General features: G+C 41.6%; 1 protein-coding gene across 1 annotated transcript; it reads left to right on the forward strand.

The window, feature by feature from the left end:
- Positions 1-2,687: 2,687 nt before the first annotated feature.
- LOC118783853 (uncharacterized protein C11orf53 homolog) lies at positions 2,688-19,126 on the forward strand. Its single transcript, XM_036537810.1, has 5 exons — positions 2,688-2,900; positions 11,588-11,719; positions 15,719-15,761; positions 17,139-17,437; positions 18,746-19,126. The coding sequence occupies exons 1-5, from the start codon at positions 2,688-2,690 to the stop codon at positions 19,124-19,126; spliced, it is 1,068 nt and encodes a 355-aa protein (XP_036393703.1).
- The last annotated feature ends 4,303 nt before the right edge of the window (positions 19,127-23,429 follow it).

Genomic DNA, 23,429 nt, shown 5'->3' on the forward strand with positions numbered 1-23,429 from the left:
CCGGCTGCCCTGATCGACAGCAGCCTCTCCCTGTGCAGACCACACAGCAGCACAGGGCTGTTCACAGGGCCAGAGGCTTTGGCTTTACGGCACTGTATCGAAAACAACACAACGGCCAACAGATCCTCCTTTACACAGCAAACAAAGGCCGGAGCCCGAGATGAGCAGCGAGTGTCTGACTGAAGCTGGGGCAGTTGTGAAGGAAGCCTGGGTCATTTGCAAGGGAAATGCCGTTCCTCAGAGACCCCAAACCGGCTGGGAGGAGGTGGCCTCAAATGGATTATCCAAAAGCTGCACAGCAATGCATTTAAACAGGAAACCCCAGAATAAAAGCCTTTCTGAAGGGGACATGTCCCACCGAGGACTGTGGGGCACAGACACCCCCCCCCCCCCCCCCCCCCAGTGATGGCTCACTGACACAGCACCTCCCTGCAAAGAAAGGATCCATAGAGGATAACATTGTTCAAAATATCATACATATCATACTTTGGGGAAAGTAACCAAATAATATTAATGTTTGTTTTATGCTTTGCATTTGAAGAAAACTCAGGTAACCTACAATACCATATTGTAATAGTATATCTTGGAATCATGAATTAAAATCCACTCAGTAAGGAATGCTTTAAGTGAATGTGTTCCAACTGAATGAATAACTTGACTTGCTTTAGAAATGGACAGACCAAAGAAAGGGTCTCAGTCAAGGCCTTTTACAGCCAGGATGTCACTGACACAAGTTTACTGAATCAATTAATGTTGAAGAACACATGTACAACAGTCAGACCCGCTGACTGACTCATCCTAGTAACAATTACGGCTAACATGTCCAGCGTTGCAGCATTCAGAAATAAAATGAGATTTTTCACCCAACTGGATCTACATTCATCTCTTTATTTTATCCTGTGTATGTACAATATTTCTGATTTATAAATGTGATAACCTTTTTATAAACATTAAATCAAAGTTAACTGCAGAAGTGGTCATCTGAGTACCACACTGGCACTAGAAAAAAACAAAAAAATGGATTAGGTTTCTTTTAAGCAAGTGTATTTGTAAGAAATATGCATATTTGCACAACTAGTTGGCAATATGAATTCATTCCATTTAGTAGTATTGCTTTATTTTATTTTGTATCGGCATGCTTCTTCTCAGAAATTGACAAGGACTTCCAGTATATTTGCAACTTCATGCATTTTGATTATTGCACAATGTGTTGTGAATAATTATCATATTAATGTTAATTTATGTGTTATATAATTAAAATCCCTTACTGCTAATATGGTTTGGCTACTTTAATAAATGGCCTAAAATATCAATAGAGAACCATTACAAAGATTTACTGTATGTTCTCTTTGGAATGTATATCATCTTTAGGAATAGGAAGAAGTGAGGATCTCAGAATTACTCTGAATTTTAGAGACAAAAACCAGGTGGGAAATTCATTCCTTCAGAGATCAATGCTCCAGGGAAAGGAGGGGCTATGGGACATGGATCTGAACATTTCCACTCACTGTACATGAGAACAAACACAACCATAGTGCAGGATACACATTCTCCTCACAACGTTTCTGCCAGCTTTTCCCTTTCTATAGCTTATATGAAAAGTGAATATAATAGATATTTGTAAGAGATGGAAATGTAAAGGTAATATGCAATGCCTTTTTGCCAAACAATTGTTTGCCTATTTTTATGTGTTTGTAGGTAGATCTCAGCTGATAGCCATGTATGGTAGTTAGGTAGATTACCACTGCTGTGGCCATTAGAGATGACATACATATCCATATCTACATATACATCAGACTAGGCAAATAACTAATTTAGTTAATTATACTGTATGTAGCAAATCTGTGAAACTTTAATGTGAGCTACTGTTGGCTTTACCAGGCAATGCACAGTAAAAATGCTAAAAAATGTGACTGGAATTGGTTGAGAAAATATTTGGTAAGAGAGTGAGAGAAACTGGACAAAGCTGCCCAACAGAAGGAAGACATTCACGAAACAAAACCTTTAAAAAAATCAGCCTGAACACACAACCGACTGAAATAAAATGGCTCCCATTCAGCACTCTGTAATATAGCTGTATTTAATCACAGGCCATCACACAGGCTGTTGCTCATTAATCAATGGCCTGCATCAGTCCATTAGCCAAACCCACATACACACTTACACAAGGACAATCAGCGGATTTTAAATGAAGCTGATTACTGAAGAGTACTACGGTTGTTACTGGTGACCTTCCAATAAATTAGTGATACAGACACAGCTGTTCACTGTTACTGAGGGAAGACAAGAGTTTTACTGGGACTGAGACTGTGTCATTGAAGAACTGAATCTTTATTTAAATGTTAAATTTTAACAGGTGAAGTTATAAGTTAAAGTTAAATAAACAAAAAATAGCTTTACTGAAGCTGTGCTAGGGCCAGCATTTTTCTCACAAGTAATTTGTACTAACAGTAGGGATGCCAAATTAAGATCAGGATTTGAGCTAGCAGCTCCATGAAAGCTAATTAACAGCACATCTGGAACAAAAAGCAGCACACAGTGAGGACCAGTGCTCAAGCGCTCAGAGCAGTAAAATAAAGGTGTGGATGTGTTTTCTCCTGTTGGCTATAGCAAGGCATCTCCCTCAGCTGGTGTCAGTGTTTTCCTGTTTATTTACACTGAGCTCTTCCTTCTTGTGGGCTCCTGACATGCAGCAGGTCACCTCGCTCACCATCTCATTGACATCTTCTCAGGATGTGGCAGTGCTGAACTGGCCTGGCTCTTCCGGGAGTGCCTGCCCTGGGGTTCCCACCTCCAGCCTGCCCCATAACCGACTCTCCCAGCCCCAAACTCAGCCAAACCTGAGCGACGGGTTCTGCCCCCTAAAGGGTAACAGCTACACACGCTTGCCAGTGACACGGGTGAGAAAAAGACAGTAGAGTCCCACTGCTGTCAGGTCTCAGAGGCACACTGTAACCCAGCAACGCAGAGCTTTCTGCTAATGTTGCAATAACAATCATAAATGTGCTGAAATATTTCGTTACATACTCAGCATTCTGAGTTTGATCATCTCTGGAACCACAAAATAAGTGACAATTAAAAAGCAGCACTTTCTTAAACTTGTTATTCAAAGCCAAGAACAGAGCGCATTGTGGTTGCACTGCACTGTATAATACATACAGCTGTAATATACTGCAGTTCACGGCTCATATCCACAAGCCAGCTCACTGTATAACTACCTGTAATGGACTCTAACACATTCTTTGTTTACCATCACAGACACTCTTTAAGCACAAACTGTTGCATTTAACTGAACTGAACTGAATGCATTTAAAAGGTAACATCAACCTAATGCCCGCACTGGAATCCAGTCTGTTCCTGAAGTCCCAACCCCAGCATCCAGTCAGCAGGAATCTCACAGTAGTCTGGAAACAGGCTGGTTCCATCAAAGCACAGCAGGGCCTAGAAGGCGGCCTGGGTCCTGGATCATCCCTGTCCCTCTCTCTCTCTCACTCGTTCACTCTGACTGCTGTGCTGGCATGGTCTCCTGCAACAGCAAGTTTTACGTATATTTCTGAACCTGAGACTCCCATGTATCCCATGATACTACTGTTCTACATACTCATCTCTACCCAGCACCTCGCTAATCAATGCTTTATGGATTATGGGTTATGGATTTATGAAGTTCAGATGTGGATCAAATGATTTGAGTGAGTTTCACCACCCAAACATACTGTTGTCCACTTCCTGTGAATAACTGTAGGCTCTCCATTCCAGCAGTGTTTAAGCGATTTGTTCCTAAATTGCTGGGAGTCATTCATCCAAATGTGATCGTTTTGATGTGCGTGTGAATTTGGGTACTGCTCTGAACAGACCGATGGCATGTAAATGCGGAGGGACCCATTTTAAATAACCGTAACACCGCGCTGCTGCTCTGAGAGCCCGAGACAGCAGCTCCAGTGCCTCAGAGTGTGGCCGCCCGCACGGCAGCACATTTCAGCCTGGCCTGAGGAGGCCGTCACTCTGTCGCTCTGAAACCGACAGGCGGCACGGAGGGGCTCGTCAGCTCTAACCCCCACCCCGCTATGTTCTGTCCCATTAATGACGCACATGTTTCACTCCAAGGATATTTCAATGCACAGTCTGTTTAAACGCAACCACTCCTAAGCACAGAGCATGACAACAGTATATCACAGGGAGGTGTCAGACAGGTAATGGCTGTGAAGGTGCGGTGCGTTCGGCCAAAAACACGCACCAAGCGTGCACTGCCTTCACAACGAGCCTTTTAAAGCTGCAGGGGAAACCCCAGCACAGGGGAAACTGTGAGGCTGATTCAGTGAAGGAGCTGAACTGAAGCAATAAATCAAAATCAATAGCATGCTTTCAGCATCATTATCCTCTGTGATAGCTCACACAAGCGTGCCATTTGCTGAAGAGTGTTAGGGCAAAGCCTACCCCCGGGCGCACTCATGCAGATGCTGTTATTTCTGTAAAACTCCAGCAAAAATGACTGGACCACCTACAGTGTCCACCAGTTATTACACCAAATAAAAAAACACACCACCTGGTGTTAATCCAATAATTATTTACGTAATTCAACGTATAATGCAAGCATAGCGTCTACCTGTGGTGTGAGTTTTTAAATTAAATATATAGGTATATTTATATATATTTAACTTTTGTTTTCTTTTATTTGATGGTTAATTGCTCTGTGAGAAATGTATTGAGAAGATGATCAAATAATGTTTGACCTGATTTTGACTGATGTTCTGCAGACTGTAAGTCTCTTTGGCAAGAGAGAAAACACAGCATGTCAGAACACAAATGATTTTATCCAAAGGAAGGGAGAAAAACCTGCTTCAATCTGAGAAATCACAGAAGAAATCAGCCCAAGATTAAAGTGGAAGGTAAAGAGAGACTATGCCTCATGTCCGCAGTGCAGAGTTAGCACACAAAATTCCCACCATGTATGTTCTAGCAGAATGCTGGAGTGTAAATCTGGCGGAATAATGTGTGTGTGTGTGTGTGTGTGTGCTAATCGTGTTCTGATACTGAATGAAAAACACCTGTTCACCTGGCTCTCAGAATTGTCACATAGTCACTCGGTACCTGATAGGAGTAAACCCTACAGTAAATGGCCGTATAATTTTGTTTAAATAATAATAATAATAACAACAACACAGAAGAAATGAGTGGAAAAGGCAGCTCATCTCCTCTGTGCTAATCTCGAATGTAGATGCAAATGACAGAAAAACGTCCTGCCAATCATTTGCATTTATCCAAATGGATAAAGGTCACTTCAAAAGCTGCAATATGACTGCTATATAATGCGAAAAGGTCGAGAGACAGCGTCACAGTCTGCCTTAGCTATCATGGTCTTTCCTAACATCCATCACTGGAAGTAAAGTCACCACAGTAGAAGCCTGCTCTGCACCTTAAGGGACTACAGCCCACCAACTGTACAGACGGACTTTCATAACAAGGGAACCATGGAAACAGGTAAGCCAAACTGCAAGTAGCTGAAAATTATTCTTCAGAATTGTGCAGTCAAGAAAAGCATCATCACTGGGAATATGACAGAAGCGCGTGAATGTTTTATCTCAGGACAAGAACGACATGGCACAAAAGTACTAACAGATGCCGACAGAGAGAGTCAGATAGATACCAAGAGTCGAAATACATAGACACAAAAACCCAGGCAATTAGTTAGCATTAGCAACCCAGAGGTTGCCAGTTTAATGCCCATGTGTTGCAGCCTTGAGCAAGGTGCTGCATCAGTAAATGGATGATATGCAGGCTTTGTACAGCAAGCCAGGCTGGGGAAGGGTGTGTGTGTGTGTGTGTGTGTATCTCATGTAATAATGTTAGTCCTTCTGCTGTAACACTATAGTATAGGCAGGCAGTATAACTCCCACTCACTTAAAAAGACAAAAGAAATAATCAACATGGATCTACTGAAATCTATTTTGCTTTTGTAATTGTGACTTTTGGAAGTGAATGTGCAATCCCAGGTTTCTAAAACATTTTAGATTCAGAAATTAAAATTAGGAATGAAATTAGAATTATATTCTGCAGTTGCATTTAGTGGTCAAATCTGAAAATGATTATCTGAAAACTCCGTTTAAACTGGCAGACACTAATAAATAAAGTGTTACTCCTACACATCCAGATGAATTATTCTGATTTAAACATTCTCCTTAAAACTGGAGCGGTGAGGCTTTGAGAGATTTCTCAGCCATTAGCAAACAGGGAATCACACACATCCTATCTGACTAATGAGAAATGGTTTTATCAGAAGCTAATGGGTTTGTGCAGGGGTCTGATTTCCATGACTGGTTAGAATGCAGAGCCCACTTATCTGAAAACTCATTCATAAAGTTCCCTTCTTTTACATAATGCAGTTTTTTGCATGTAATTTCCTATCATATATTCAGCTGCAAATACAGCCTGCTCCTGTTTCAGGATTTATGCTTCCTAAAGCTATTTCAGAACAGCTCTATAAATGAGACCTGATGCTTTCAGCTCCATACTAATGTCTCATATCAGAAAATCCACCACTGGATGAATAGTGAATATATATACCATTAATAAGAATATACACTAATAATAATAAAATCACTTTCAAGCAAGTACTGAAACTTGATTTACTTGGTGCACTGAATGATAACTTACAAGTAAGCTGTCTAGAGGATTCCAACTCTGGTGTATAATATTCATAGGAAAGATGTCTAAGTTCGGAATTTATCTGACAATAAAATTTTAGATATATTCTCTTAATCTTGTAAATTGTAAAAAACACAGGACCAAATACATTAAGGAAAACTGTAACAGTACTTGTTCCATTAGTGTGGAGCAATGTGTCCAAAACGGTCTGCTGTACTCAGCTTCATATGAATGTCTATCATTTTAATGGCACATCAGGTTTTGCAACTTTTTCATTACACTGACAGTGTATATTTGTACATGTGAGTAGCTTGCAGTTTTTATATCTTTAAATTATTTTTTGGTTGAGAAATTACTTTTTTCAGTGTATCATGGATCAAATTAAACTATGAATATGAAAGCATGAAGTGCAAGAAACGCAAACACAATTAGTATTATTAATTGCTGATTGTTTCTTTACATTTCTGTGCATTAAGCATCAGTGCTTGATTTTCGATTTCTACATTTCTTAATTCTACATTATCTAATTTGTACATTTCTTAATTTAGCTATTTCCAGCTATCTACGTCAGAGTTTCAATTTTCAAATTTCAACTTCAGAGGCTATTTCAAACATCATTTTGTGAATCTAGCTGCTGACCCTGCTATAGGAAATGAGTACTATGGGAACAGAGTAAAATGTACGTAAACATTTTGCTAAACATTTTATGCGATACAGTTAGTCATGAAGACAGTTCCTTTCCAGCACATGACACAAAATGCTACAGTTGGTCTGAATTCAAGAGTCAGGCTGAGAAGTGAGGAGCCGTAAACAGCAATTAAATGCACTTAGTGGCATTATTAAAATCACAAACCTAAGCTGTAAGTTTTCATCTCCTTTTTCAATAAGAACCCTGGCCCCTGACGGCACACTGCGTCCCAGCCAGAAAGGACTCTGAATGTAGGAGCGTGCTGTGATGACACCATGAGCTGGAGTTTAGCTGCGTGTTTTTGTTCCTGTACTTTTGGTAGTATGCACAATGTTCTCTCACAACGCTGCCGGTTAGCGAACCCACTAATGACACCTACACTTTGTCATGAAATACACTGTAGTCTGATATCTAGCAGTCGTAGTCCAATATCCTACATCTATGACCAAAACCTCACAGCATTACTTCTCAGTCCAGGCCAACACAGGCCACGGCGTGTGCTGAGTTACTGAAGGGTGATTCAGATGTGAACTGGTCATCACTGACTCATTTACTCATGACCGCATGTTAGTCCTCTCGTACAACTGGAAGCCAAATTCTGTTGCACAAAAATGGAAACAAGACAATGATCTCTAAATGTGTGACCAGTCCAAATTCTTGGCTCATCTTTATTCAGCGCCTGCTCGTTGGAGGACAAATGGGGGGGGGGGGGGGGGGGGGGGGGTGAAGAATTAGATCTTAAGGATCCATGTTTACAGACTAAGAGAAGCATTAGAGCATACTCAAGATGAAAGATCAAGCACTTCTGCTTGTGCTAATTATTAGGTACATATGTAGAGGTTTGAGCCTAGGATAACTCTACACAATGAACAGTTGTTTTCTACAAGTCAATTGTAGAACAAATGTGTACTTAGTTGCAGGTATTATGAAACACTGCAACAAAGATATAAGTAAATACATTTTATTAATTTAAGGACTCTAAATTAGTTGTACAGATTAGATTCAAGGAACTGTATTATAAACTACCTAACCAATTTCAGAAGCATTACAAGTTTTCCAGGATTGTTTTGCTTGCGCAATACTGTGGCAAAAGTAAGCATACGAAATATCACTTTCGTAAATTACAAGTCTTAGTTCCGCAAAAAAAAAAAAAAAAAAAAAAAACAAATTCCAGGAAGTCCTCAAAAACTTTAACAAGCAAGAGGAAAAGGAAAAATAAAGTTCAGTTTATACACATGTGTATCTGCCTCAGACAGCACTGCACCTCCCAGCTCAGACGCTGCTTCAACCGGCGTGCAGGGTCAGGCCTGGTTCCATACTCAGGTGTAATTTTATGAACGCGCTCAATTTTGCACCAACCACAATAAATAGGGATTCCAAGAAGAAGAAGGAAACTATCTCCAGCCATTTTCACCCGTTTATAAGACTAGCCACCAAACACAAACTCATGCCTTTTAAGAAGAAAGCACATAAACCCCCAAACTCGGCTTATGCATCAGCAAGCAGCAAGGACCTCACAAGTTATGAATTGTTGGTAATTTAATTAGTTGGTAAATTAATTGTAGGGCTTAGAACAATGAAACAAATTAAAGCAATTTATCTGTATGAGAGGGAATGCGTCCTTTACCAACACATTTTTCTTTAATTGCGCACACCAAACCTCGACTGCCGTTCACAATGAAGGTACAATAAAGTAGAAAGGAAAGTTTCAGGACAAACTTTAAAATAAAAGAGATGAGCATGGTAGTATATAGTACTTACCAGAGCTACCAACTTTGCTCAGCTGGCTGGAGAGAGGCCCTCCTGAGCGGACATCAGGAAGTTCATTTTGAACCAGGCAGTTTGTTAGCCTGCTAACTAACATGCTAAGTACATATCCAACATGCAAGCTACGGACAGCATTGCCTTGTTAGCCAGCTAGCTAATTCGATATCTGGGTAATTATTTCACTAGCCAAGGCACTAGCGAGCTGCTTTACACCAGTTTATAGGTTAGCCAGCTAAAGCGCTTGGTAGATAGCCAAGTCGGTGATGCGCTAGCTAGCACATATTATTTTCAGCCAGTTGTGCCAGCAAGAACAGGTATAATATTAACAAAAATGTGTGAACAGATCTGGCGTGACGTTAAAGGACCGCTAGATGAGTGACGGCTGTCAACCCTGAGTCGGAAGCTATGTCCCGGCGCCGGTCTGTACCCGTGGTCGCTGTAGCATGCCTACTGGGACGTCCGGTGGAATAATAAGAGGAATCGTAGGCTGGCTTTTTCGAACAAACTTAATAACTCTTAAATGATGTACAATGCAGATGAGGGATCACACATAGAGCAAAAAAGAACACATGTCCAAATCTGTATCAAGTGCAGGGCTAATGGGAGACTAAGTAACATACAGTAATGCTACTCACACATCCTGAAGTATACCAGTAAAAGCACCTACAAAATAGTGTTCAGACATTTGGTTAAACACACATTGCTCCATTAGGAACAATGTTGTAAAACATTGTCTTAGAATTTCCATGTTTTTCACAAACATACCCCAGAGTACAGGCCATCGGCACCAACAGCTTCTGAAGCTGGTTAGACTACTGGGCTAAAAGGCAAATGAAGTCTTCCCTCTGGTGCTAAAAAGGTGCTGTTTAAGATTCTCTGGAGTTCACACCTACAGAATTCTCTAAGCTTTATCCCAAATGTTCAAATGTCCTGTTCGGTTGTAGTCTGAAAATGTGTTCTGGCAATATCTCCCAGAAACAGCTCCTCGGAAGTGTAATACTTTCCTCAATGATTCATAACTTTCCCAGCAAATTATTCAAATCTACATCTGAATCATCCATGGACTCTGGACGCAGTCCAATCCCTGTTTCAGACACACTGCATGATTAAACAACGTGATCTCAGACTGAGGGTGATAATGAGCCTTTGCTTGCTATTTTATTCAAGACTGAAATTTGGACCCGAGACTTGGAATTGTGTCCCTGACTGAAATGATCCAGTTGACAGGTGAAGTGTTAAAGCTGTAATGTACCAGTGCTGAGGCAGAGTTAGTCTGGCCCCACGTACAGTTTATTTCTAATGAATTTAATTGAAATTAGTTGTATGAAAGCAACATGAAAGTAGGAATGTCTTGAAATTGTTGCTGAAAACATCAAAGTCCTTAATGGCTGGGTTCATTCACACATTAAGAATCTGCTGTAAGAGGAATCTACCTGCAGTGCTCTTGTGCTTTGGTTGAAACACATGGCTCACTCTTCATGACCCCTGCAGTCTCTGTAGCTAAATATGCATTGAAACAACACCCAAACCCAAGGTGTTCACATCTTTTTATCAAAAGGCTGATTTGAAATATTAGAAATATGTTAGAAAGTGCCATTGACAGATGTAACATTAGATCAATAAAAAAAATCAAATCTGATTTCTGCTTTTAACGGTCATGGCCCTTTTAATTAAAAATGGACACAGAAATAATCCTTATGATGTAAAACTTCTGACCAATATTAGATATATCACCTCTATCTATATAGTTTTGACTAACAAAAAATGATAACCAAATTTGCCCCTTATTTGTATATGGAGATTTATTTGCAATATGTTCTTTGAAATATCGATGTCTGTATATCTGAGAGGCCAGTGGCACCTCAGACCTCTGTGCTGAGGTTGTGTTGGACTGAGGCTTACTGCTCATGACTCTGATTCACTCGTTTCTGTGCATAAGGTAAGGGTCACTTTTTCTCTCTGTTACACTCTATTCTGTACACTGTAAGAGACATTGCAAGGTTAGCCTCATTGGGGTTATTTGGCAACAATGCAGTTTGGAGGTAGATGCTACAGTAGAATGACATAATATATTAATTTTCATAGAAGTTGTCATGTCTCATTTGTGACCCATAGATATATATTGTATGTATTTTGTATATTGTATGTGTGTTTGTGTGTGTGTGTGTATTATATGTATAGTGTATAATGTGAATATTCCTTCCAGATCTTTTGCTCACAATAGTACAATAGTTATTGCAAATGTATTGTGATATTGTAATTCATTGTTGTAATGTATTTATTCTTACTTTATTCAGTTTTTGCATTTTAAGATGAATTATTGATGATTAATTTTCTATTTTTTATTAGTTTGAATAATGAAAGTAACAGAGGCAGAAAAAAATGAATATCTTACAATAATATGTTGTTAAAGCTGAAAAAATGAAATACTGAACTCTGTGATTTGGGCATAAGTTGTCTTATAGTATGTGCTTGTGTTTGTGTGAGGAGGATAAATCTAATGAGTGCCATGTTTCTGCAGAGTACTCCAAAAGAGTCTATCAGGGTGTCAGAGTCAAGCATACGGTCAAAGACCTTCTAGCGGAGAAGAGATCCAGACAGACCAACGTGCCCAGATACAGTGTGAGTATGATATCCCCTATTGCATACTGCCCTCCTGGTCCTTTCCTCCATACTCTTTCTTTCTTTCTTTCCATCAGACAGATAATCTGTTGTTTCGTTGTACTGACCGCATTCACAGACGCACATGCGGTCTGGCCGTTGGAGTCTGCGGAGTGGAGATGTTGTCTTCCACTGTATTTACATTTTGGCTTATCTTTTTATTCTAATGATTCGTGGTTCTGTACCAGTGCTGTTATTCCTTCCTTTTGTGTGTGTCTGCCAGGGTAAATACCTGAACGCAGGTAAGACGAGAGCAGATTAAAGCTGTGAATGGCTGTATTGAGGAGAGCCACAATGCTGCTGCTGCTAATGACCATGCCTGCAGCCCATATGCAGGCCCTGTGGGTCTGGGCAGGCTGACTATGCAAAGCCAGTCTCACACACACCTGCCGAATGCCATTGTCCCCCTTACAAGCCACAGACAAGTGGCCATTGTTGCCCCAGACACAGACAGGCTGTGCTTTAAACCCTTACCTGCACAAACAGGTAAAGCTTTTCATCTGCAGGCCTTGGCAATGCCTTTTACAGCAGAATGCCTTCTGTTAGTGTTGTGCCCACACAGTAGATACCCATACATTCAGAGCGGTGTTTTCTGGTGAGGTGGGTTTGTGCAGTGAAATGATTTTGGATGACTTGCCACAATATTCACCTGTATTCAGTCATTTAGCGCAAATGACCCGTATAAAACCAACATGGAGTTGTTGACTGGCCACAAATATAAATAGTGTTTCATGACAGGCTATTGTGTAGAGAATGCTAACATAATTTTATGCTGAAACAGTTTAAGAAAATGGATAATTGTATTCATGTGGAATGGATTTGAGAGCCACCTCTTGACCACAAGCAGCCAAAGAGACTTTCTTACAGAGACTTTCAGAGACTGAGTTTCACCAGTAACATGTAATACAAGGTCTGCGCAGTTAGTGTGTCAATTATTTTCAAACAAAAAGAATGCTTCAGGAAAATCAACAGAGCCATTTCTGACATCACAAGGAAACAGTTTCAGCCTGAATAGGATGAACAAGTAAAGATGTCTGTCTGTATCTTTATGGCGTGATCTTTATCTGTGACTCCCCTGCGGTATTTCCTGTCACCCACTCGTACGTTAAGACTAACAGTACCGCCTCCGTGAGGTTAATATCCTCAGCACACTTTCCATCTGCATTAAATCAACGTGAGGGCCCACCCACGCCCTGGCTGCGAGGCTGCCCTGGAAACCGCCGTTTGTTTTGGTTTAATTGCAGGCCCTATTGCCACGCTCTTCTGTCCTGTGCTGAACTCCAGGCTCACAGCGAAACACAGCGACACACAATGAAACACCGTGAAACACAATGAAACACCGCAAAACACCGTGAAACACAGCGGTCAACATTACTTCTGAAACCCACATGCCACGTCTAAAAGGTCAACAATCTGCAGGAAAGCATGACATTTCATAATTACTTTAAAAGGATCAAACAGGGTGTGGTCACTCAGATTTCTTCCTCCATGACTGTAATGACTGAAGCAGTTTATTAATGAACCTACTGTATGACTTAAGTGTCTTTTCAGTAGAGTATCCTTGTCTCATATTTCCTGTCTGATGAGGTTCAGGAACACTGTAAACTTTTCATAACATATAACAAAAGTATTCAGAGAGTATGGACATGATATTAGCATGTGCCATCAGTAGTAATATCTCCAATTATGTGTTGAGGGAAGTATGGTTTGTGTAAACAGCAGAGGTTGCTGGGGTCATGCATGGGCCATGCTGAAAGGAACAGTCTCTCAGGCAGGGAAGTCAAACACAGCCTGCTGGGAACTCCAGGGAGACTCAGAGGGCTTTTTCACTCTGGATTATGGATACGCATTGTTCAATATTTACTGTTGTTCCAGTTTCTACCTTTTGTCTGTGAAAGATGAAATACCAGAAGGCCAGCAGCAGATGCTGACACACGCTGCCCACAAATCTCTGCTCTTCACGTCTAGACAGGGGACAAAGCCCCGAAGAGGCCCTTTGCATCATCCACAGAAGAATGACATTGGCAACAGCAATAATATAAAGCCTGTCTTACATAATCTACTCCAATGATAAAGTTTATTCTTACAATCTTAAAAATTCTACTGTATGATGAATCACAATGGTCTTTTTTAATAAATCTGAATTGTATTGGTGCTTAAGTGTTTTAAGAGGAGCTCTACTCCTGTACGCAGAAATACAGTGAGGGGAATATTCCGGAAAGCATTATATCAAGGTTGATTCCTCTGAGAACCATCTTTATTTCAGATGAATTCTTCTGAGGGGAAGAATCCCAAAGCTGTGTACTCATGCATCTACCGCCTGCTGTTCATTCACCTGAGTCAGCTGGCTAACATTAGAAGTGCACAAAATTTATGTTACCATCCTATAATGAGACTGTCATTATTCTCATTGATCCAAAAAAAAACAACTACCTTTTCATTTGTGATAAAATCCTCAACTTTTCTCAGAAAAAAAACCTTTCCCTTGCTTTAAAAACACTTTATGCATTTTTGTTCTTAGTAAGCAAAGCTAAGCGGTTCTTTGATACATTTGCATGTGGACTATTGCAGACCATAAGGAGTGTTTAAGTCTAACAATTTCACAGAAATGGCAAGTAGATCTTGACACTGATATGACACTGTTCATGCGGACTTTGCAAAGTGCTCCGTGGGGTTGTGGGGGGGTGCAGGGATGAGGCGTGAGAGGCCATGAGCATCTGTGGGGTGAAAGGGTAAGAACGTGAGTGGTGATCAGTCGGGAGCTCTTCTGGCTGATCAGTGTCCCTCGTCCCACGTATAACATTAATGTCCTGATTTCCATATGGAGCCTTCGCAGGAGTGGGGAGGCATGCAGGTCTCACACAGGGAAGTCTTGGCATTGGCAAATTACATTCAAATCCAGCCCTCAAAATTTGCTTGTCTTCCAGCCAAACCTGTGTTGGTATCAGCTCTTTCATGCTGGCAATATGCAAACTCAGGGGAGCGTGCCACCTCCCCCACCCCAGTGTCCCTCTCTTTGCCGAGGTGAAGCGAGGATACCCCAGGCATGTAAGGCTGGTTACATTGTGCGGTGGTCTGCTGCAAGTCCAGCGCAGTATCGTGCAGCTGCATTCAGCCGCTGCCTTTGTTGCTGCGGAGCGACTGGGCTCAGAGGCTCAGCTCTAAGCCTGACGCGGGCGTGGAGCCAGTGCAGTCAGAGCTGCAGAAGCATGCCGTCTGAGCTGCTTTGCATACCCCGCTGGGAGAAACGCCGCTGCAGCATGCATGCGTCCCTGCACGGCTGCCCTGCTCCTCACTGCCTGAGCCCCAGGTGCGAGACGCACGGTTAGACACAGGAACACGGCAGTCCTTCCCTTGCATTGCCCAGGCCTCCGAGGAACTGCAGCACGCACCTTTATTCATTGGAACTGTAATGGAGAGCTTTGCCTTTTCCAAATCATACGTTACTCAACTGTAAAATAAGCTTTTTCCCCATATCTATACCTCTGACTTCACTGACCCCCCCCGTGTGTATATCTAAGATTATGCATGTGAGTGTGTCCAAGTGTTTCTCTTAGTGTGTGGCCCTATGTGTATATATGTGTATATGTGTGTGTATGTGTGTATGTGTGTATGTGTGTGTATGTGTGTGTATGTAGGTGTGAGTGTATGTGTGTATATGTGTGTGTATGTGTGTATGTGTATGTAGGTGTGTGTGTATGTGTGTGTATGTGTGTATGTGTGTGTATGTGTGTGTATGTGTGTGTATGTAGGTGTGAGTGTATGTGTGTATATGTGTGTGTATGTGTGTATGTGTATGTAGGTGTGTGTGTATGTGTGTGTATGTAGGTGTGTGTGTGTATGTGTGCATGTGTGTATGTATGTGTTATGGATGTACATTAGCACTGAGTAAGACCTGCTAACAGCAGGTAGCAGTAGCATGCTGAGGAGCTGAGCACTTACACGTCCATTGATTTGCAGGGAGGAACAAGCCCTTCTCAGCCTGCCTTTGTCCAGATGCCAGGTGAGTCTACCTGTACCTCCAGTCCCAATGATGTCCTGAAAAATGCATTCCTAAAAAGCACAACACACTTCACAACCGAGTGCCTGAAAAACAGCCACATCCCAGGCATACTGGGAGAGGGTGAAGGAGCTTTGATTGCAGAGCCCAAAACAATGCGTTTCACAGCAGTAACAGCAGATTCAGGAAAGAGCTCCAGCCTCACTGGGCCAGAATCCCAGCCTTTCTATTATATAGCTCATTTACAGCTGTGACATCTTTCTACACAAAGAATGTCTTCAATTCAACATTTATGTAAAAATGGTAGATATTTCTTCCATAAAGAAAGGAGAAATTAAAAAAGCTATTTAGATGTACAAAAAAACTAGGGTAAATGGACAAATAAAAAGGTAAAAATGGCTAAAACAAGGACTAAACCATATAATAAAAACCCAGTCAGTAAAACACAGACCCTCCCTCAGCCCTGTCCTTCTCTCTCCTCACAGCCCACATTTTAACAGCTGGAGGGTGTGGCTTCTCAATTAATCAGTTTACCGCTTAGCCAATGCCCTAGCAGCTCGACATTCTCATGCTGTGGACTGTGTGGAGGAGAACATGATGACAAAAGGACAAAAACAGGAAGGAAAAAAAAGTGTCCACAGTGCAGATTGCATCCTCACAATTTTATAATAAAAGGCATTTTAGCTAACCCTAAAATTTCATAAATTGAACCCTTAATTATTAATTGGCACTATCTAATTACTAGCCTGAGTCATCAATATAATAACACATCACCTCATTACTATTGCCACTCTCAATTGATCACTATGAGCCCTGAATCTATTTGGAGCCCTTAATTTCATAATTTCTCCTTTTTACTAGAGCCCTCATTGGAATGAGTGATTCCAGCATGTGGCGTATGTGAGAGAGGTCCACAACTCTGCCCGAGACCCAAACCCCTGCTCTCATCACATAACCTGACTCTAATGGTCAATGGTTGAGCTAAAGCCAGTTTGCCCCTAACCACAGGCAGCAGTGCTAGCTAACCAAGTCTGAGAGAGTGACCTCACTGCTGACAGTGCTCTGCTAGCCGCGTTACAGGCTGCACATAGCTGACAGAGGCTAATACCTTCAGATCTGCTACACATACAAATTATGGAAGTGAGGATCCAAGTGTCTTTTCAGGATAAAAATTAGAGCATCATCAGGCAGCCTATGTAAGTCACTCAAGATAATTGTGTCTCCTAAAATGTCAATAAAGTAATGTAGTGTCACCATGTTTTTTTCATTGTGACTGTGACTCTCTCATGTGAAGCAGCTGGTCTGGTGCAGAGACGGAGGGTGTGGCCGTTTGGCCTGTGAGCGGAAGAGTGACCATCCCTCTGCTCTCTCTCTCTGCAGGATCCCATGTGCTTCCTGGGTATTACGGCATGAGGAGGCCCTTCATACCCGACTCCGACCTCTGCCACCCCAGCAAGCAGTTCCCAGCTGAGGTCTACCCCCCCTCGCTGGGGGGAAAACCCCTCTCCTGTGACCCCTCCTCCATGACTGGCTACTCCTCCCTGATTGATAGCTACTACCCAGAATCCTTTGGAGACTACCGCAGTGCGGCCTTCTCCTCCGGAGGCAGCTCCCTCTTCCCCTCCTCTGCCCTATCCTCCCTGCTGCCTCCCTTCCCCGGAGACTCTCACTTCCTCCTGGTACTGTCCCCTTCCAATACCCAAAACCACACACTCACCTGAAGCATGTCACACACTACACTCTCACCTGAAGCGTGTGATACACTACACACTCACCTGAAGCATGTGATACACTATACACTCACCTGAAGCATGTCACACACTACACACTCACCTGAAGCGTGTCACACACTACACTCTCACCTGAAGTGTGTGATACACTACACACTCACCTGAAGTGTGTGATACACTACACACTCACCTGAAGTGTGTGATACACTACACACTCACCTGAAGCATGTGATACACTACACTCTCACCTGAAGTGTGTGATACACTACACTCTTACCTGAAGCGTGTGATACACTACACACTCACCTGAAGCGTGTGATACACTACACACTCACCTGAAGTGTGTGATACACTACACTCTTACCTGAAGCGTGTGATACACTACACACTCACCTGAAGTGTGTGATACACTACACTCTTACCTGAAGCGTGTGATACACTACACTCTTACCTGAAGCGTGTGATACACTACACACTCACCTGAAGCGTGTGATACACTACACTCTTACCTGAAGTGTGTGATACACTACACACTCACCTGAAGCGTGTGATACACTACACTCTCACCTGAAGTGTGTGATACACTACACTCTCACCTGAAGCGTGTGATACACTACACTCTCACCTGAAGTGTGTGATACACTACACTCTCACCTGAAGCGTGTGATACACTACACTCTCACCTGAAGTGTGTGATACACTACACTCTCGCCTGAAGTGTGTGATACACTATACACTCATCTGAAGCGTGTGATACACTACACTCTCACCTGAAGTGTGTGATACACTACACTCTCGCCTGAAGTGTGTGATACACTACACACTCACCTGAAGCGTGTGATACACTACACTCTCACCTGAGGTGTGTGATACACTACACTCTCACCTGAAGTGTGTGATACACTACACACTCACCTAAAGTGTGTGAGAAATTATACTCTTTCTGTGTGTATTTGTTGTTGTTGCTTAGGATCACACCAGCAGAGCTGGCATGGGGTTCAGTCTCACAGCTGTCTGCTCCCAGCCTCTACCCCCCACTCCCATCCACAGACACGCTCAGCACAGCACACACTCAGCACAGAGAACAAACATGCACAGTGTTCTGATGACTACGTAACCACCCCAAGGCAGCCCAGTGCGTTAATACAAACAGGAACAAGAGTAGAAATAAAGTACTTTAGTTTATCCGGTATGATTGTACCATTCCTCCCGCTGTTCCACTCCTCCATTTTCTCACTGTCTGGGTCCTTCCTGCAGAGAGACACGTGGGACCAGCCTGGAACAGACTCTGTGGGCCAGGGGGAGGCGCTGTGCTCTGACAGCCTCGTCCCTGTGGCCAGCGTGGAGTCAGGGAGCCCCTCCCCCTACAGGACGTCCAGCCGGCCACCCGCCCTCTCCTCTCAGAGCTACTCCCTCCACTCCCTGGACGAGGTGCACTACTCCAACCCTTACCCCACCCCCTCCAGCTATGCCTGCCCGACCTACATGACTGCCCCCCACGATCTGCCCTCCAAATTACCCTCTCTCTCCATGGAGGACTCCGACAGCACCTCCACCCCGCTCACTGACACCTCCTCCTGGCCCAAGGACGAGGGCTCTGGCCCTTGGTCAGCATATGAGATTCGGAGGAGCTATTGAGGAATCTCCCAAATGGAGTCAGCACCCCAAACTCTGGGCCATGCCCGATCACCCCCTGTCCTCCAAAGCCCACAATGGAACAATGTCAGACTAATACCCTCCATGCTCCCACATCTTTCCTTTGAAAACTGAAGGAATCTCACCATGTAAAACAACAAAGCTAAAGCTGCAGTTATGGAAGTGTACATATCATTTTATCTGTATTTGTATGGGGTAGGGGGAGTTGAAGACATACTCTGCATTTATTTAATAAATTTCTCTGTAGGTTTAAAAACAGACTGTAGCTTTTTGAGATGTTCTGAGGGATGTGTGACGGTGATACAGAGAAAAGCCTGAGTGTCTGAAAGAGCCTCTCTCAATGAAGGAAGTAAAAAGAAGAGGAAGTGGAGTGTTGAGGAGTGGCGTTTACAGATTCATTTAGAGCTCAGCAGTTTTTATTCAGACAGATTGAATATGTACATAGGGATGGCTACAGCCGAAAAACTTTATACCCAGAATTAAAGTGTGTGAGAGAACAGGCTGTCCAGTGAGTGTGTTCTTCACAGTTGCATGAACAGGAATCTGAGCTGGATAGTGCTTTTGTCTGGATGTCTTTGAGAGGTAATGTCCATGTGCAGAGCTGAAAATGCTGGATGCATTACTCTGAGTGCAAGCATGTGATGAGACAGTGATGAAACTGAGACATTCACATTCACCAAAGTATGCTACTGTCTGCCCCAGCATCAGAGAAAACAGCCTTTTGTGGTCCTACATCTCTTAACACATGTTCTGCATAAACGAAAAATAAATTAACAGATAAAAAATAAAATAAAAATAATACAAAATGATAACAGCTCATCCAAATGTGGATTTTTTTAAATGAATGCAATTCTTGCATTTTTTTGCATAGCATAAGCCCCCCCCCCCTCTGGCTCACTGGAAAGGAACTGGCAGGAAACCACAGATTGTAAAGTGATTTTTTTATTAGTTTTTTTATTCTGAATGCTGTGAACTGGATGTTTAAGACATGGCTTTCAAAACATTCCCAGAGTACTTATGAATCTTATTCTGACTGAACTCATCAGTGGCATTTTTGATTAGCTGAGCACACCTGTTTGATCAAGAGCATGTTTGGAGCAAAGATAGAAAGAAGATATGCAGGACAGGGGGGCTCCTGGAGTAGAATTAAGAAACACTGCAATATTGTATAGAGTACTGTAAATATATTTATGGTTTTCAAAATATTATCTACAATATAGGAAATGTATGTGCATGATACATGGATTTCAAAGCAAAAGTAAAATTATCTGTCTACTAAAAGTTTTACTCATAATGCTTTAAATTAGTTATTTATGAGATATGGCTTTCAAAATATTTTCTAGGATACCTATGACTCTTATATTCATAAGATATGGTTTCCAAAATATTACAAAACTGTAAATTATTTATGGTTTTCTAAATAGTATCTACAATATAGTAAATACGATATTTGTGATACATAGTTTTCAAATGAAAAATAACTACAAAATACAAATAAAAATAATTAAATCATAAGTAGCTAAAGATTCGAGATGCCACAAAGCCAAATACTACGACAGAATAATATGAGACAGACTCTGTTAACTTTTTTCCCTTTTTCTTTTCTTTTCATCCATTGGGTTTGAAGGGGAAGGTCTTCAACCCATTTGACTTACATCGACAGGCAGCGAGTTACTCTCCTGAAAACCTGCTTGATAAGAAAACGCTCCTTTCGCAGAGGTGTTTGCTAGTGCTGTGGACACCATCAGTTGGTGGAATTTATTTAATGGTTATGGAAGTCCGTGAATCGAATTTAAGCATTACATTTTTTTCGATTCTTACATGACATCACTGTAATTTAAGATACCGCCAATTTCACGGTGAAGGGTACTAAACGAAAAAAGTGCATTGTGTGACTCCTGAAATATTAACCAATTATAATGTTAATAATAATAATATATGTAGGCCTAATTAAGTCATTTTCCACATGCATCAAAATTAACGTTAGGAGGTTAGGAGGTTGACGTATATGCAGGTGTTTTTAGTCGTGCTGTTTTAGCTTTAAGATGAAACAGACATGATACGTTTCCATAAAGTTACAGATGTCCATCCTGTGTCGTCCTTTGATGAAAGGAGATAAAATGATAATGCATAACAAACACGAATAATTTGGTTAAGAACGAAACGTTTCGAGCGAGTTTTTAATATAGGTAAAAAGCCAAAGAGACGTGAAACTAGTGTAAAGAAACGCAATTTTCGCACAAGACTGATTTGCACATTACTGCTGGGGTCAGAAACGGCGTTTAGGATAGTGTTTATACACTAGATGGCGATGGTAATCCACGGTAATGCTTCCATACCTCGTTGTCGTTCCCGATGACTGCGTTTCGAAAATGATCCCTGTATTAATCTTTGCCTTTCACGTTATTCTTGTGCTCGTACGTTCGGAGCGCATGCACAGTTATGCTTGCAGTCCTACATATGCATTGAACAAAAACATCACCATTTATAGCTATATTTAAACGGTCCTTGTCCACCGGTCGTGGGTCCTTGAAATACCTTTAAATGCTTTTGAAATGTTCAGTTTCCCCGTAGTTTTTACCCTACAAAAACCGATGTGGAAATAACGGCCTTGTCCAAAGGAGTGGGTATCAGCTGCGTGATTACAGTCTAAGAATGGAGAGTTGGAATAGCAGAATACCTGAAACTACCTGCATCTTTGTTACATTTACCGCATGTGATTCAGTGATGCGGTCAGGGAGAGTGAGGTTATGATACAGCTACACCTCTCCCTTCTTTCTGAGATCCCCAGCTCCGTGCACGTATATTTCCCATTCATGTGACAGCAAGTAAGGACGGATTTTAATGAGTTCGTGCGCAACTGCGCATGCATGAAGGCATGGTGAAGGCACTGGCGAGAAAAGGCGGTCTTCGTTCACACTGGAAAGCGCAGTACTTTATACATGGGGACTCTGAGCATTGTCGTGTCCATGATGTCATAATAAAAGAAAATGTGAAAAAAGATGAAATAATGTATGAAAGCTAGCATATCTCCGATGTGACCGTGAATACAGGATAATATATAATAGGCTGCAGTCAAACTAGCTACATGTATGCCTTGTTTATTAAGTTTACATATGTACATTGTTATGCACGTATGTATTGTTTGTATGCACATTCGTATGTTATAACAATAATAACCGTTATTATTGTTATTGATGTAGTCGTTGTTAATAACAGGAACATTATTAAATGGAAATGTCCATTTGAAATCCATATTTAGAGTTTAAGTTATGTCTTAAATTATAAATCTTACATCACTGAAAAAAGTGAGCGCACAGAGGAAAACGTAAGAACGTATTACAGGTTTTGGTCCTCCTTAAGTCGTATATACAGGCGTGGAGAGTTCAATGTAATTCCAGTAATACTGATTTTATTCAGTTTTATTGTGCTGGGGATTATATTCTAAATTATGGTGACAATTACTGCTATCGAGCATAGGCCTGCAGGTGACAGAGAACAAGACACCGCCGTGCCAGACCAGCGAGTCATAATCATCCTCATAATCATCCTCATCATAATCATTATCATCATTATCATCATCATCATGTTTTAGACAATTTTACCTCTGTTATTTCAGTGTGAAATAAGTTGAGAAAATAACGCAAACCTCACATTTTTCATATGACAATGTATCAAGATTAAAATATATTTGTAAATAAATACCTCGCTATGATAATACATGATTTTTGTTATTCTAAATATATGTAGACACATGATATGATTTCAGTGGGATTAGTTTTATAATTCAAGAGGGAATATGCGGGTGTCTCGTTAAACATGTACCACCAAATATGAGCAAACCCATGAAAAAAGCCTAAATAAATGTGCTTAACTCCTGCAAACTCCCGCGCATCATAGAGGTTTCTGTCAGTTCCACTGCGGCAGGACCCAGAACCAAGACAGGTGTATGAGTGGGAGGGGCCAGTGATTTCAATGGGATACATGTTAGAAAAAGCTGTCAAAATGCATTTTGCTCCAAAATGTTGTCTTGGTGGTTGAATTGTGTTGAAAATGTGGTTGATGTTCGTAACACACGTCAAAAAAGTCTCACACTCTTACAGAGAATGCGCCTACTGACTACGCTCATCATGGCTGTTGCCACATGCCACGCCCACTGCCTCAATCTTTTATTAATTATTGTTTAAAATTATGTTTAAAATATGTGAAATTAGGTCACCTACATAAACGACTATTGCAAAATATGTTAGAGGAGTCGTTCGTAAAGTCTGGAATAAATAAACCC

The sequence above is a fragment of the Megalops cyprinoides genome, chromosome 9, assembly GCF_013368585.1.
Source record: "Megalops cyprinoides isolate fMegCyp1 chromosome 9, fMegCyp1.pri, whole genome shotgun sequence".
NCBI classification, from domain to species: domain Eukaryota; kingdom Metazoa; phylum Chordata; class Actinopteri; order Elopiformes; family Megalopidae; genus Megalops; species Megalops cyprinoides.